The 17,301-nt window shown below is 43.6% G+C and overlaps 1 protein-coding gene across 2 annotated transcripts; it reads left to right on the plus strand.

Annotated features, from left to right (window-relative positions):
* The first annotated feature begins 10,071 nt into the window (after positions 1-10,071).
* On the plus strand, positions 10,072-16,029 carry LOC119338761 (MADS-box transcription factor 55-like). Of its 2 annotated transcripts, none has more exons than XM_037611000.1 (8): positions 10,072-10,539; positions 12,842-12,923; positions 13,574-13,635; positions 13,736-13,835; positions 13,926-13,967; positions 15,125-15,166; positions 15,301-15,461; positions 15,662-16,029. In XM_037611000.1, the coding sequence occupies exons 1-8, from the start codon at positions 10,358-10,360 to the stop codon at positions 15,714-15,716; spliced, it is 726 nt and encodes a 241-aa protein (XP_037466897.1). In that variant the 5' UTR covers positions 10,072-10,357; the 3' UTR covers positions 15,717-16,029. The 2 variants fall into 2 exon arrangements, with proteins under 2 accessions (XP_037466897.1, XP_037466898.1); XM_037611001.1 differs by having other exon boundaries at positions 10,075-10,539; positions 15,681-16,029.
* Positions 16,030-17,301: the final 1,272 nt, after the last annotated feature.

Below are 17,301 nucleotides of genomic sequence, written 5' to 3' on the forward strand. Positions count from 1 at the left end.
GCACATGACAATAAATGCCGAGATGTTGAGGATGGAGTTGGGAGCCAGATTGTGGAAGTCCAGCCCGTAGTAGAACACAAGTCCATGGACGAACGGGTGGAGACGGAATCCCAGCCCGCGGACGAAGTGGGAGATGAACCTCATGGGGCTCAGGGGTGGGTACGATCTGTCCCTCGGCCGGAAGCCGATGGGCGATTTCCTTGGCCAAGTATCCGGCCTCCCGGAGCTTCGTAATGTCCTTCTCCTTGACGGAGGAGGCCATCCACTTGCCCTGCGCTCTGGATCCGGACATGGCTGGAGTGCTTTCTGGGGGCGGAGAAGATGAGAACTTGGGCGCTGGAGCTCGAGAATGGGATGGGCAGAGAGAGAGAAGGCATGGGTGAAAAAGGGTGAATCCTCATCCCTTTATAAAGGCAGCGAATATCATGCGCCCCCCCCCCGCTCGCCTTAAAACTCGCCTATTTCCCAAGGGTCGTGCAGATGGCACGGTTGGGTTATCCATGCCCGTATTGATGAGAATCCCACAATAAGGGGACACGATCTCTGCTTTGATAAGACGTGCCAATGAAACCACACCTCGAAATATGGAGTGGCAGGCTAAAAACGGTTGAATAATGGCCGGGCGGTGACCTGATGTCACTCTACAAAAAGTTGTCAGCGGATTGGACTCGTGACATATTATACTTCCTATGGTTGTGTGTGGTATTTGTTTTGCAGAGCTGGACACGTTTTCCATGTCCTAAGACTATTGTGGAGTATTCAGAGAAGGAACCCGCCTTGCAATGCCGAAGACAATCTGCGCGCCGGACTCCTCGTCATTGAAGCCTAGTTCAGGGGCTACTGAAGGAGTCCTGGATTAAGGGATCCTCAGACGGCCGGACTATTAACATGGTCCAGACTGTTGGGCTATGAAGATACAAGATAGAAGACTTCCTCCCGTGTCTGGATGGGACTCTCCTTGGCGTGGATGGCAAGCTTGGCGATTCGGATATGTAGATTCCTTTCTCTGTAACCGACCTTGTACAATCCTAGTCCCCTCTGGTGTCTATATAAACTGGAGGGTTTAGTCTGTAGGGCAGAATCACAATCATATAGGCTATACTTCTAGGGGTTTAGCCATTACGATGTGGTGGTAGATCAACTCTTGTAATACTCATATTCATCAAGATCAATCAAGTTGGAAGTGGGGTATTACCTCCATAGAGAGGGCCCGAACCTGGGTAAACATCGTGTCCCCCGTCTCCTGTTACCATCCGACCTCAGACGCATAGTTCGGGACCCCCTACCCGAGATCTGCCGGTTTTGACACCGATAGCGGTCCTGCCGGTGCTGAATTTGGTGGCTGGAGCAAGAAGATCAGAGATTGAAGAAGCAAGACGACCGTTGGATTGACATCCAACAGTCACTTCTGCTAGAATCGTTTGTTGACATATACAATAAGTAAAAAAATCTTGCATACGCGTCAACTTAATAGGCCCACAATTTAGCCCATTTCTATTTTTTTAATAATTTAGAGCTCATTTGCAACTTCTTATGCAATTTATTGCAGTCCGTTTTCGTTTTGTTGGCTAGGGCCGGGGTTAAAAATTTAAACGAAATTTTGCATATTTTGGTGGTGTCCAAACTATTTTCAATACCGAAATGTCAAGCCAGATTTAAAGTACTTTAAAGATATATTTAAATTAGGTTAAAGCCCAGTGAAATTGGAATCTAGAAATGTGAAAAAATTCAGAAATTTGAAAGTAACTGCCAATTTTTCATGTTTTTTTATATTTACACCATTTCATATTACTTTTAAGATTTGCAGCTGTCTTGAAAGAGTTGCAGCCAGAAGGGCAGAGAAAAATAAGTAGGTCTGAGTTGGGTATGCCTGGATTGGGTATTCTTCGGAAAAAATAAACTGGGCTAGTAATTTTCACAAAGAAAAAATAGCTGGGCCGGTCATGTGGTGAACGTAAAATAGAAGCCTGGGCTAGATGGGCCACATCCCAGTTGAAACCCTGCTCCGTCTCAACAATAACAAAAAAAAATACTGCTCGAGCAGCTATGTCCCAAGTGTCAGCCGCTCTTGTGTTGTTCTCTTGTCTATTGACAATACACTTAGAATGTCATGGGTCCCAGATGTCAGCAAAACTCTAAGAGGAAGCATTTTCTATTTCTATATGCTGACAATGGAGTATATAATAAAAAATGAGGAACTTACTTGCGTACACCCATGGACATGGTGGGTCCCTACTGCCATCTCTCCACATACAATCCTCTCCCGATTCCTCTTGTTTGTTGACCATGTTGACAACACGAGAGGGCGGCTCCATGGCGAGCACACCAAAGCGCACGGAGGACGACGAGGAGGCCTCAGACGGGAACAAACAGGAGCCAGGGAAGATGCAGCGGTGAACTCGCGGGTGAAGGGGAGTATAAGGGTTGACTGGTTCGGGTCCGGGGTGGGCTGACTCCGGTGTTAATGATTTAGGAGACGGTGGGGCGGCAATCCGTGTGCTGAGGCATCCAACCGTGGAAGGCAGAAGCAGGCGCCGGTGCTGGTTTCGTTTTGGTGGCTGGAGGAAGATGAGACTGAAGAAACATGACAGACTGTAAAAGCAGCACGAGTACTTAACAACCTTAACTGAAACCAGTAGGGGCACTTAACAACCATAGCTTAAAGCAATATGAGTACTTATACACGTTCAACCATACAAAGCACACCTCAAACGGTGCTACTTTGCCTACAGTTAACCAAGGGTGAGGCCACCAAGCCCCAGGACAAGGCCCAGGCGCCACCCCACGCATCCACAATCTTCTGAAACCGGCTTCATCTCGCAATGTGGTCAATAAACAGGATATTCGCTTTAGAGCCATGGAAAAGCATGAGCATAACCTTCTGTCCTATTCTCTAGGATGGACGGGCCTTCATTATTTGAGACCACCCATGAATAAGTATCTTTTCCCTTCAAGGAAAATGGAGTAGTTTGACATAAATATCATGTTATGACCAAGCACAAGTCTGACCCGACCATGGTCAGGCATCTGTATAGGAACAATAAAACTAGGCAGTTTCTGTTTCAAGAAGATCACTGCTGTAAAACTGTGTATAAGCAAGAGTTTATGAACAACAGATATAACAGAAAACAACTCGTACCATAAGTTTCTTGACACAGTTGGACCTGTTCAACGTGTGCAGTAGTGGCACACATATCTCACGTGGCCTTCCACCATTGAAACACCCCCAAGGACCTCAAGACGATCAATAAAGTGTAGGAACTAGCGGATGTTGTCCCAGTCAACTTTAGTGCCATCAGTAACAGTCGAGTTCTTATCAAATAACAAACGAGTAGTGTCCTAAACTTTGTAATAACCTACACGTGCCACCAATTATAAGAAATATTAGTTATAAGTAGCATCTTCGTGAGAGAAGGGAATCACAAATTGTTGCTACTTCAAAAGCCAAATTGTGATTAGTTACACAAAATAGGTGGATTAAGAAGTAATCGAGGTAACATGCAAGAACCAGATACAAAACTAACATGGATGAACTACTGGAACGACGTCAGGGTGTAAGATCACAATGAAGATGAGACCAGGTTATGCTATTTACATCAACATTCATGCGCCAACTTTCAGTCTGTAACACTTAAGAAAGTTTATCCAAGTTCAGCCATAAAAAAGCAGCGATCTTCTTGGTTCATGAACCCAACTGGGAACTTATATCCATGGTGTGTCTTCAATGTGACCATTAAACTGGTGTATTCAGTTATGGCAAGGTCCACCATCTTGAGTACATGTGTTCTGGCAGAGCAAGGAATGCACTGCAGGAAAAATAATATGAGAACCAAATTTATTCGCTATCCAAATCTAGAAACAATTCCCTCTTTCACGTTAGTGTTGACCATGGTACTAGTACCTTTTATCCAAATATAGCAATCCAAATCTCCAAATTAGTCGATAGCATATCAAAAACCCCAACACTCCCGGATAGAAAAGAGGATTCTAGGAACATACTGTGCACATTTTAAAATCATGTGTTATGTTGAGAAGGAACAAGTGTGGCGTCTCGACGAGGTCGCAAAAATCTATAGGGTCCTCGCACTTTGGACACTGCAAATGAAACACACTAGATTCAGTAGGAAGAAAAATGCATCAACGGCGGCGGCTGGCATCCTAGGATTACCGGCGACCAAGGGACAAGGATTTATCGGGGATGGATGAAGAATTCGTACATGGTTCTCCATGGGAAAACCCTAAGCAACCATCGAGAGGAGGCTTTCTCTGAACAAGCAGACGAGGGAGAAGGGGATTCAGGCCTAGTGAAATATTGCTGCTTCGTCTGTCCAACTTACTGCTACTACTGGAAAGGTATTTTTTGTGATTTGATGGCTCATTGGGCATTACTGTGGCGCTAAGACCGGGTGAGTCTACCATGCAGTTGTGCACTCTAATTTGGTGCATGGCACGTGGACCCCATTGCCGGATGCCCCGCATATTAGCGAAAGGAAGTAGAAAAGCAGGAGTAACTAGTTACACATAAATATATTTTGGATAGAGAATACTCCCTCTGTAAAGAAATATAAAAATCATATATATCACAAATTTATACATAAGAAAAATCAAGGGGAACATATATAACATAATATGGGGGTTCAGATGAGAATAAAATACTCAGATAGGCTAACGGTTCTGGACTTTGGGCCACAGACCGGTGGGCCTACATGTTTGGGGGCCCATGTGTTCTAACTCAGCGCATTTCGTCCGATAAATATTGCAAGCGATCGGTACGAAGCTGGTTTTAGATGCTGTCGCAAGGTGAAAACAGAAAATTAAATAAAGCATGACAACTATTATAATGAAATTGAACGATGGTTCCTAACCAGCAATCAGAGTTGCAATTCTTTCATGATATCCTACGTGATAAATAATATTGTCGTACTACTTATACACACAGGACATTTATTTCACCATGCCATATTATTACATCAAAAGCTCTCGGAGGATAGATCAGTTCGGCTGTATCGTGCTGCTACGGAAGAATTTCAAAGTTGATTAGGACCAGCTCTCCTTGCCGAGAAAGTTCAATTTTGACATCATCCCCAACCGCAGGATTTGATAGAGTTTTGAACCTTGACCATCCTTTAGCATTAATCATCACGTGACCGTCCTTTGTGCTTACGGTATATTGAGCGAGTTCATTCACACCAAGGTTGCGCATGGTAAGAGAAACTTGGCCACGGTCGCCCAGATTATTGAACGACTCCCTCGTCGCTCTAGGAATTCTTCGTTTGCAAACAAGAAGACATACACACATAGTTAGATCAATACAGTGAATCATGTGAAACAACATGAAAAGAAAAAAGAATGAAGCACTTGGGCTGCCAATGCTTATGAAGAAGGTGGAGATGTCTGTTTTTGTAAGGACTATGGTATATGCAGTGCGAACTGCAGCCCAGTCTGTTGCCGGTGCAAGTGTTGGTTCCGTTACCACTGCACGGGCCAGAGCAGATGCAAGTGCAACTTCAAGTGTTTAGTGCAGGTGCAGAGTCGTTGCTGGTGCCCGTGCCGGTGCGACTGGTAGTGCCACTGCTGCTACCGGAGATGGTGCTCCTTGTGGAGCTAGTGCCGGTTTCGAAGCAGGGGGCCCGTGTCGGTACCCGATCTTCCGGTAGATCAGCCTGATCCGCTGATGTGGTCGGTGCCCAATCCTCTAGTGGATCAGACTGAGCTGCCGCCGCTGCCAGCGCTAGAGCCAGTGTCGTCAGATCAGGTGCCGGTGCTCGATCCGACGCTGAAGGTGGTACCGATGTGCGAGACAACAATGATAGTCTCTGGTCTGCTATGATTTCATACTTCAGCTTTCTAACTTCGCTAGGCTCCGTGACCTAGATCTAGTCTTTTTTCTTCACTTCTTTTAAACACGAGAAGGACTAATTGTGGCGTATTTGTTAAAACAAACTGCAGTTCATCATAGGTTTACAGATCGTACTTAGACAACAGACTGATCCAATTGTGTCCAGTAATATAAGTGATGGACAGTGCCTTCATTACTGACACATCATAAGAAGTGAAACCTGCTAAAATAACCATCATAATGCAAACCAAACGGTTTATTCTGTAATGAGTGTGACATGGCAAAACCTACATCGTAAAATTGCAGCAAAAGTAAGAAAACATGACAGTAAATCAATAAGATTTACTTGATGTGACACGACTGAATCCTTACTTGGATATCACTATGTTCAAGTTCTAAATAGAAGGTTGATTATCCAATAGGTGGTTACACGATCAACCAGGAACACTATGAAGATGCAATAACGGTTTGGATCAGATCGCTACCAACTCCGAGTTGTAGCGGAAGAAGATGAGTCACTGTAGGTCATACTTGAATTCCCTCAAACCGTCAATAAACAATCCCTCGAACGGGAGACCAAAAGCACGACCTCTCCACATATTGCAAGCGTACAGTCTTCACGATCCAGCAGCGCTTTGCCGTCTAGAGCTAATCATCGCCAGAGAATTAGAGGGAGGAGATTATAACCACACTGGGTTCTAATTATGAGGATTAGAGGATCTAGATCTAGCTCTAATTGGATCAACTAGAAGTAGAACTAGGGAACTAGAGGAGGCTCCAAAACTTGTGTATCCAAAAGTGCCAAAACCTCTATTATATATAGGTTGGAGGAGGGGGAGGGGAGCCACATAAGGGGGCAAAGTCCCCCCTGGCTGGCCAAGAGGAGGGGGAAACCCCCTCCAATTCGCCCCCCTTCGTTCCACAAGGGGGAAGGGGGGCTACCTCCTATTTATGCCCAAGTGGCCTAAGTAGCTTTCCAACACCAGGCCTTTTGAGGCCTGACGATATTTAAATAAATATAAAAGCCTCCTAATCATATTTAGAGCTTTTTATATTAATTTAACATCACCAAAAACTGTTTTCATCTATATAATTTATTAGTATTACCTGGTAAACCCCGAAACACTTCCGGTTCCTCTCAAACTATTTAGAATGTTAATGAAATTATTTCATAAATATTTCCTCATTACTCCAGTCCTACTAACACTCGGTAGATCGTGGTTACCTTAAGCTTGTGATCTTGTAGGTTCGGTAAAACATATACATGAATAAAACCCCTTCCATTCAATGGCCGATAGCGGAACTGTGGACGTCCATATCGATCCTTGTGAGTACATGAATGACACTCGAGTGAACATTTGGTTATCATGTGCTATTCTCTTTGCTTCGCGATACTATAAAAATCCATGGTGAGATATATCGGTATCCTCTTGATTCAAACACAAGCTCACTATACTAGTCTCATTGCCAGTTTATTCTTCTTTCTTGTTGACATGTTCCGACATCCCTGTGACCTGATCACCTATGTTTGGACGGACGATGATGGATGCCGTCACACCAAGAGGGCCATAAGAATATCTCTGCATCCTCGGAGGATCAAATCCCACTCTCAAGGTATCTAGTCCATTGTCAAACTTTCCGATGAACCTGTAACTTGTCGTTATGATCACGGTGTTACAGATGACGTTTGAGCAACCCCAAAGTTCATCGTACTGTCAAAAGTGACTACGATACTCTCGCGGTCTAAGGAACTAAAACACATGTTAACTCTGTGTTATAATAATTGACTTCTTTGATATTATCTCAAAGTATAACAACAAGTTTTGGTCGATTCAATATGATCGTTCTTATAACTTACTATTTGAAAGTTGTTTTAGGACTATCGTTACACTTAACGATATTCTAAGATCCGGAAAACATGACCACCAACAACACTTGAGTTAGTCTTAGAGGCAAGACTAGGAACCATATTTTACGTTTATCATTCTACACGTGCAAATGAGTTCTCCACTGAATCGTATATTGCAGGATCATAACAGTTATAGTATAGAATATAAACTCTTAACTATAAACATGAAAAATGTTATAGTACAATATTATTGCTTCTAGGGCATATTTCCAACAGGAATAAATAATTCAGAAACCCATTTCAGCCTTAATCTATTCCTTTTATCTGTAATTTTGAGGATTGAATTCCCATTGTGTAACAAGTTGTCGCTCCAAATATTTACATTTTATCCAATTTACAGCCTGAAGATAACTCCTTCTTAAGCAAGAATAAGTGGGTGTCTTTTCCTTTCCCTCACTCAAAGGTGGCTAGGGAAAAATTCTCCTTCGCTCCAAGATCTACCAGCTACCAGTGGATTCTCCTCCCCTCTGCATACCGCTTCAGCGGTTGGTGACAGGGAGGGGAATCTTGGTGCCTCTACTCCAGATAGTAGCTTATGTTAGGGATTTTAGTCTTCGTAGGGCGTCGCTCGTATGGATGATGGCGCTTCATCTTCGAGTTGATCTTCCGGGCTTTGATCCTCCTTAAGTTTGTTCCTTGGGACGAAGTCAACGAAGCTCCAACATGAATTCCTGCTATCCCCTTTGGGCGGCGATGTTAGGATTTCTCGTCGTGCGTGCACAATGACTGAGATCTGGTGTCAGACACTTTAGATAATTTCAAGGGTCTGACAGAGATGACCATGACTCTAGGGCATTGGTCCTTAGGGGCATATGCTAGCTTCGGTATGGGAGCAGCGACAACAACACGTCAGTGGTTCATACTGTTGGCGGTGATAGTCGTTTGGTGATCTAGAGACCTTGATGTAATTTGCACTACGTTTGAGGTGCTTTATACTTCCGATGCACTTTCATAATAGATTTAGATATTTTGCCAAAAATAAACTCTTAAACAGATCCAGCCTATGCATAATGCCTGACCGGAAGGAAAAGTGTTAAGCAGGAAAGCAATATCAAGAAGATGCTCATCAGGATATAATAAGTATACTAATTTGCCTTGAGCAACCACTCTTTACGCCAGAAATTCCAGTTCCATCAATCGCTTTCACCAAAATAATAATCGTATTCGTATTCACAGAAAAACATATAATGACTAGCACGCAAAGACGATATCTAACCGAGTTGACAGAAGAAAGAAAGAAAAATTCGTAGTAAGAGAAACTTGTTTTTTTTTGCGGATGTAGTAAGAGAAACTTTGAACTGACAGGGTGGCCCTCTTTCGAGTTTCGACTGTAGGGCACAGCTGTCCATGCGAGTGCGTGAAAGCTCCGCCCTAGTACTACTATTTACCCACAGTCCTCACACGCCATGGCTAGGGCGCTAGGCCAATGAGCATGAGAAAACACCGCACCTCTAGCGGCAAGAGGCGACACACGCCACGGCCCCCCCGCACCTCTAGCGGCAAGAGGCGACACACGCCACGGCCCCCCCGCACCTCTAGCGGCAAGAGGCGACACACGCCACGGCCCCCCGCACAGAGAGCCCCTGCACCCACGAATCCATCCATCGGTCACCCCTCCTGTTCCCTCCACGACGCGTCCCACTCCACGTCCCATCAATCGGCACCATGGCACAGGCAAGAGATTAGCAGTAAGATTAATTAATCAGCGCGACCCGACGGCTCAACCAGCCGATTGATCAAGCTAACCACCCGCAACTGTTCACGGCCATTATAGTAGTAACCCGATCGAGCTGACCCGACCGACAGGACCAAACTGACGTGAAAAAAAGCAAGAAAAAAGGGACGTACGGCGCACTCGCTGACGTGTGGATCCAGACCCACGCGTCAGTGGCCCAACGTCAGGTGGCCGTACGTCAGGAGATCCGGCTCCAGAAAAAAGCAGCCAAATTGGAGTAGTACCTGCGCTAGCTGGGGGTGCGGACCCTGCCACATGCACGGCAATCCCGCGCCGGAACAGGGAATCTACCCCGGCGGCCGCCGCACGCGCGCGGGCCTGCCACGGCCAGTACTGTTCCGATCCGCCCCTCCGCCACCCTTCCTTTCCTTATCGGGACCGCCTTTAATTCGCTCCCACACACCCGTCGTCGTCGTCGCCGTCGCTACCGGCCGTGCCGACCTGCCGTGCGGCGGATATTTTCCGGGCCTATACCATCAGTATTATAATAATATATAAACAACGACCAGCGCGGTGCGGCGCGGCCAGGTGGAGCGTGCGGGGGCACGGGCCCGATCGCCCCCCCGATTTGTTTAACCGCCAGCTTACTGTTCGGGCTCCCCCCGCCGGCCAATGGGAGCGCACCGTACGCCGCGGCCCCGGGGAGGCGAGCGGGCGAGCGAGACCTCTCCCTCCCCTCACCTTTCCCGTCGCTCCCCCTTCTCCTCCCATTGGCGGGTCGCCGTTTATATACTAGGCGCACACATACGGGCGCCGCAGAGGGTAAAAATCTAGCCAGCCGGTGCTCCTTTGTTTGTTTGTTCGTGCGGCTGAGCAGGAGGGAGGAGGAGGACGACGGCGCCGGAGCAGCTGGGAGCGGTTCAGGCGGGTCGAGATGGCGCGGGAGAGGCGGGCGATACGGCGGATAGAGAGCGCGGCGGCGCGGCAGGTGACCTTCTCCAAGCGGAGGCGCGGGCTGTTCAAGAAGGCCGAGGAGCTCGCCGTGCTCTGCGACGCCGACGTCGCGCTCGTCGTCTTCTCCTCCACCGGCAAGCTCTCCCAGTTCGCCAGCTCCAGGCACGTACCCTCGCTTGTCTTTCTTCCCCGCCCTCGCCACATCTCCCATCTCACATACGCATACATGTGTTCTTCTACCTCCTCCTCCATTCTCGCTTCTATTTTCATTAGATCTGCCTCCTCTTCTGGCCTCCCCGGCTCGATGCCGACTCTGGATCCTCGCACTGGCGCTAGGTTTCCCGCATCGCCAGCTACACATCCCGCCATCCAAACGCGCGCCATGATTTCCTCCGCCACCACTAGGGTTCGGATTCGGTTCCGACATCATCACATGATGCCTACGAAGAGCCACCATTCTACCTACATATACGGCTCAAGATCCTCACGGCCTCCGTCCTTTGCGCCGATCCGGCCGCGGTCGATTTGCTGCGCTTTCCGGAGGAATGGGGAATTTTTTCACTGTAGTTCTGGCACAGTACCAGATCGATCTCCACCTCTTTGCTCGATCCGTTAGCGTGTCCTACGCGGGGGAACACGCTAGTGTCCTCCGGTCAATCGCGTGTTCTTTCGCCTTCTTTTAGTAAAATACTAAGTATAAGCCGGAAGCCTATCCGTGTCTCTCCGGAATCTGGATCGGCGCGTGGAATGGGAGCAAAAGGTGTCTCTGCAGCTCGTGCACGCCCGTACGTACCTGTGATTTCATGTGGTGGCGGCATGCCGTATGCATATACATGACTACGTGCAAAGAGCTTCCCTCTGAGCTGAGGTCTCGTTCTCTGTGCAGCCGTAGATATAGTAGTACTCCTGCACTAGCAGTGGGATAGGAGTAGTTTCTTTAGGCTACTACTAGGCTGCTGACATTGGGTTACATTTATGGGATTTCGGTGCTTACCACTATTGTCTGTTTCGGTTCCAAGAGAGAAAAATAACATTTCAAGTACTACCAGCATCGTGGCTCTGCTGCATGTGTTGCGTAATGATAACCCAGGGAAAGGATTGTTTTATCAGTTCCCTTGTACCGGCATGTAGTCCTAGTTTTCTCTTTTCAATTTCATCCTGGTACTCAAAAGCAGGTTAATTATATATAATAGTATTTATGTTTTTTCCCAAAACTTTTTTTAGGGCTTGTACAATGCAAGATGTTTAGAGATGTGCTTGCGAAAATGAACTGATTTTTTCTTAAGCTCCCCGCAAAAAAGAGAGGAAAGTTCTTGCGATTTTTAATAGTCTGCCCATAACTAGTCGAAGAAGAGAGGCATACACATTATCTTATAATTTTTTTTGTTAATTACATCATCCTCTTATAATATTTGATGTCTGGCAGTTTTGTCGCTTGGTGCTGTCTGCACGATTGCACGAATGTTATTGGGGAGCTCTGCTCCTGTTATCAATAAAAATCTGCTATGCAATGTGTTATCCAATATGAATTTGAGAAGATCTCTGTACCAAACAAAATCCTAACCAAATCATGTATGCATTGAACAATGAAATTCTTTGAGTTTCTTGTGGTTGAACCATGCACCTTAAGGACATGCCTGGTAGAGGAATATTTATTGGTTAAAGTTTTGGTATTTAGCTTAAATTTGACTTTATACAAAAATTGTACCAAGAAATATTATTCTAAAAAATAGCCCCTAATTAAACACTTCGCAATCAAGACTCCTATAGATATAATCAGAAATTTGTTTGCATAATACTTTCTAAGAAGTAGCTCAGTAACTGTGGTAACATATATAAAGGCACATATACATATGACCATGTATTTCAATTAGTTTATTATTGTTCTTTCCTAGAGAATACAGATTCATGTTTCAGATCGAACCATTGAAACTCCTCCATTTGTAGAAGATGTTACACAGTTCCAAATAGCTTGAACATAACCTTTTTTAAGAAGATAAAGTAATGAGTATCATGGATACTTTTTACATCATATAAAATGACCTTTGGAATGTTGGACACCCCTAGCTTCAGAAGAAGATAAGAATTCAGTGCTGTATTACTGTATGTAGTGCTGTATATATTTACAGGTTCCGGCCATATACGAGAGGAAGACAAGTTTATCAGTTTTGAACTAGTGGATACTATCTTAATTATTTATGTTGGTACTTCTGGACAATTTACTACTATAAATATGTGATTTGCAGGTTATTCCTCTTACGTACCTTTAATACATGATACCACATAATTAAAGTTAATATGATATGTTCCTGATCAATTAATATTACATTATATATGCTGGCGCACCTTCAAACACTTTTGTACAGAAGCTTGATTGCATTACTATATTTTTACATACATTATTAATTTACTGATAAAGTCTATCTTTGTGTAAATTCTGATGTGATTTTGGTTTGGTGAACAGTATGAACGAGATCATTGACAAGTATAGTACTCATTCAAAGAACCTGGGGAAATCCAATCAGCAGCCGGCTATTGATTTAAATGTATGTATAACTATCTATTTCTTTATATATTTGAGCAAAAATATATGTAATTAACTAGTATTCCCTCTGTGAAGAAATTAAATATAAGAGCCTAGTGATCTAAATGCTCATATATTTCTTTACAGAGAGAGTAATTATTAAAGGGAAAGAATTTTGTGGACAACCTAGTGAACCCACATACATTTACATTTTTTTTCTCAAAGAGTAATATGAACTCCATATAACTTCTCTCTATAGTTCCTTATAAAACATGTCATTTGCCGATCATTAGTAAATGTTAAATGATGCTAATAGGAAAACATCTTGCACTGGCACCTAATTTCTTGGAGCACACTAAAAGGAGAGGTAATGTGGTGGTGCGGTGAAATATATGCTGTGATAGACCAGCTCATGGTGTTCTGGCCCATTTTCCTGCCTTGGGTCCTATTTTCTGTCCCACTAGCCAGTTCCTAGCTGGAACTGTATTTTTTTCAAAAATTCCTTGTTTATTTCATTATGTTTAAAAACGTTTTGTCACATAAAATATTTTCATTATTTATCACTAATTCCGTGATCCTCCTATTTAACTTTGCACATATATCTCATAAGGAAATGCATATTTATTGTTCTTAATGAAGATGATCACAGTTACAGACGTATTATGTTTTCAGTTAGAGCACTGCAAGTATGACAGTTTGAATGAACAACTCGCGGAAGCAAGCCTTCGACTTAGGTTATGTTCTGTTCCATCCTGGCTCTGTGTGATTAGCTAAAAATTGTTAACTACAAAGAGGCCGCAATATTAACGATCAATGCCATGTTCTATATTATAGACGCATGAGAGGTGAGGAACTTGACGGACTGAGTGTCGGTGAGTTGCAGCAGATGGAAAAGAATCTTGAAACAGGATTGCAGAGGGTGCTTTGTACAAAGGTAGGGTGACCTCTCTTTCTCCTTATGCTTGGTTTTCGTTCTGCGGGCACTACACCAATTGTTTCACATGATGTATGTTTCTGCACGCAGGATCGGCAATTCATGCAACAAATCAATGACCTGCAACAAAAGGTGAGGAGCGATATCTATCAATTGTTTGTTTAGACTCTGTTTTTAGCCAAAGAGTGTGGAGCACTCCAGTTCCTTTTCTGGAGCCCGTGTGTCAGGCAAATTATCAAACAAAAGGCTTGTATGAGTTACTACTCCCTCGGTCCCAAAATAAGTGGCGTTGGTTTAGTAAATCAAAATCAACGACACTTATTTTGGGACAGAGGTAGTAATAATATTGGGCATTATATATGTTGCCAAACCCGCAAGTAACCTTACTTTATATGGACACCACATGACAGGGATTATAGTTAATAGAGCCCATTAATAGTTGAATTCAATTTGTTAATTCTAATTCTCATGATTCATAGTGACATACCCTTGCAGTACATTGAGAGATGGAGAATGATACGAATATACATGCGCGAAAAATGCCAATGGTGCTCGAGCACCTTGGAGCTTGTTTTCATTTTCTATAGCACGGAAAAATAAAAAAAAAATGTGACCATTCATCACATGTATATCCCATATGTGCAAAATTTCATAACAACTTCCACATGTGGCGTATAAAAAAGACAAATACATATTTCTTAAATGGGCTGATTTTTTTTGTTTGTCTGTATTTTATTTGTACAGCCTACAAATCACAATATTTTCAAATGATTTTTCACACGTTTGTGCTGAACACATAAGTTTCCATGAAAAAACCCGATTTCTTTTACCACTTTTAAATATGCCTTTTGAACTTCTTAAAATACTGAGCTCCTTGGAGCTCGGTCACCAAAAGTCCGCACTCATAGCAGATATCTTTTAGAACGTGTAAGTAGTAGATATGTGCATGCCATGTGCAACAAATCAATACCTAAAATTGGCACAATACATGCTAAACAAGAGGTAAAATCGACAAGTAGACCCTTTTTTTCTTGCCCATGTTGAATGGAATGGTATCAGCAATATATCCCTTACGTGTGGTTTAAAATTTTATTATTTATTTAAGTGGAAGAAATTATTCTTTTACCATACCAGCACAGTCAATGGAGTTGCTCACTGATAGCATTATTATTTATGAACTATTCAGCAGCACAAAATTAAACAGATTAAGTTTCTTGGTTTTCAGAACATTTTCAGTGTACTTCTGCAAGGTGAACATTTGATAATTTAATTTCTCTTTTTTCTTGTAGGGAACACAGCTGGCAGAGGAAAATATGCGCTTGAAAAACCAAGTAATAAGATTTTAGACGCGTTTGTAGTCCTGCACTCAATCAATCTTTATAAGAAGTGCAGCTTGAACAAAGCCAAAAAAAAAGTTGGGGTGGCGGAGCACACATTTACATTATGTTCGTGTGCTTGGATGTAGATGCATGAGGTGCCAACTGCTAGCATGGTGGCCGTTGCCGATGCCGATGCCGAAAATGTTGTCCCTGATGATGTTCATTCATCAGACTCTGTGATGACGGCAGTACATTCGGCAAGCTCGCAGGACAATGACGACGGTTCTGATATATCCCTGAAACTAGCGTGAGTTTCATCCAGAAACCCTTGCCGCCTTCTCGGAAATTTTAATTCAATGTTCATCATCTTGATCCTGACATTAGAAAAATATAATAATATATAGTTACTATTTTTTAATTGGTGAATCTAACAAATCTAATTTCAGTGTCTTTTGTCACCTGACTGATTTACCAACAGTTTGTATCATCAATTCTGAAATGTGGCAGATTCTTCTTCACTCAACAGGTTACCTTGGAAGTAAGAGCCGTGGGGAGACCATGACGAGTTGAGGGAGTTGCCTTGGTAGAGAGAAGATGTCAAATGCTATGGAGACTCACTCCAAGATAGGCTGACTGGAATGATCCCATAGTAGAAGCCAGATCAGTTTAACCCTATCGAGTTGTCGTCGTTTTATGTCTCCATGTGCACGGCGCAGTTGTCCACCTTTGTGCCTGAGTATTCAGTCACTGAACTTGTAGCGTATCCTCTTAATCTCTAGCGACATGTATCATTCGTGCAAACTATGTATGTATCTGCCGCGGCTATGTGTACTTATTTTATGATGAAGTTGTATGGGCGCCGTTCTTGCTGCTGATGAATATAAGCGTGTTTCCCCGCAAAAAGAATATAAGCGTGTTAGTGAATTAGCAACTAGGTGAGACAGGGCAAAAAAAAGTTTCAAAAAAATATTTGAAAACTCTGGCAGCGCCCCGGCTTGAACCGGAGACCTTCAGTGTGTTAGACTGATGTGATACCCAACTACACCAGGACACCTTAATTGTTTGTACTATCGTGATGGTATATTTAAATATCATTAATGCATATCAATAAAAAAATTGCGGGTGATATCAATAATTAACACATGTTCGACAAGTCGAGTTTCTTTGTTACAGCCTTCTGTCTTGTGAAAGGGAGAACTTGGATGCTTTCACAGGTGCAAGATGTTCCGTTTAATTAGATTAAAACTCGCTAGTTGCGAGAGTGAGTAGAAGTAATCAACTTGGGAAAGCATGCAGCCTTTTGTGCTCCACGGCTGTGGGCTGTGTTCTATGCCTTGAAAAGGAAGGAAGTCAATGGGCGGATGGGCTGGAGTTTCACATAACGGTGGCGGCGGCGAAGCTCAAACCGCCGTATGATGGGCAGGTCCTGCCATGCCCTGAACGCGTTGGAGCTTACCAAAAAAATACTATCATATGAGAAATTTAGGTCCCCTTGCCTCTAGCTGCCATTTTGGCTCTGAGAGGTGGGAGTTGGGAGGACCTCGGATCTTCAAGATCTCTATATTCTTGTCTAGTGATCATCATAGTTTGCGAGAATAAATTTTATTTTGTCCTTTTGGCGGTGCCATGATGTTAGATACTTCCTCCGTCTAGGTGTGTAAGTCATCTTACGAAAACCAAATAATCCCAAAACACTTAGGCGTGGTGCATTAATTTCTACCTCGTTTCTTGTTTCTTAACATATCAACCAATAAAAGATGATGGGTGTGCATATTTTTAATGACTTGAGACTACTAAACACGACATGCAGTGGTTAGTTCATTGCATGCAATGCTATTAATTAGCAAATAAATATTAAGGTCTCTCGTTTTCCCCTCCTCCTTGGTCATGGTGCACAACCTAAGATGACTTACTCACCTAGACGGAGGGAGTAGTTTTTCGTCCTCGTAGATCTGATTATTCGGATCTGATGAGTTTATGTTGTTGTGTCAAGCTTTTTTTGTTGGTCTGATTCTTTGTGAAGGTGAAATCTTGCATCGACATCATGGTGAAGTATAGTGATTCAACGGCCTGCACTTGTAAGGCATCATCCCCGACACAAGTACGTTCATCGATCAAGGCTTTCCATCTTTTTTGATGTGCGACTC

This window comes from Triticum dicoccoides, chromosome 7B, assembly GCF_002162155.2.
Source record: "Triticum dicoccoides isolate Atlit2015 ecotype Zavitan chromosome 7B, WEW_v2.0, whole genome shotgun sequence".
Classification (NCBI taxonomy): domain Eukaryota; kingdom Viridiplantae; phylum Streptophyta; class Magnoliopsida; order Poales; family Poaceae; genus Triticum; species Triticum dicoccoides.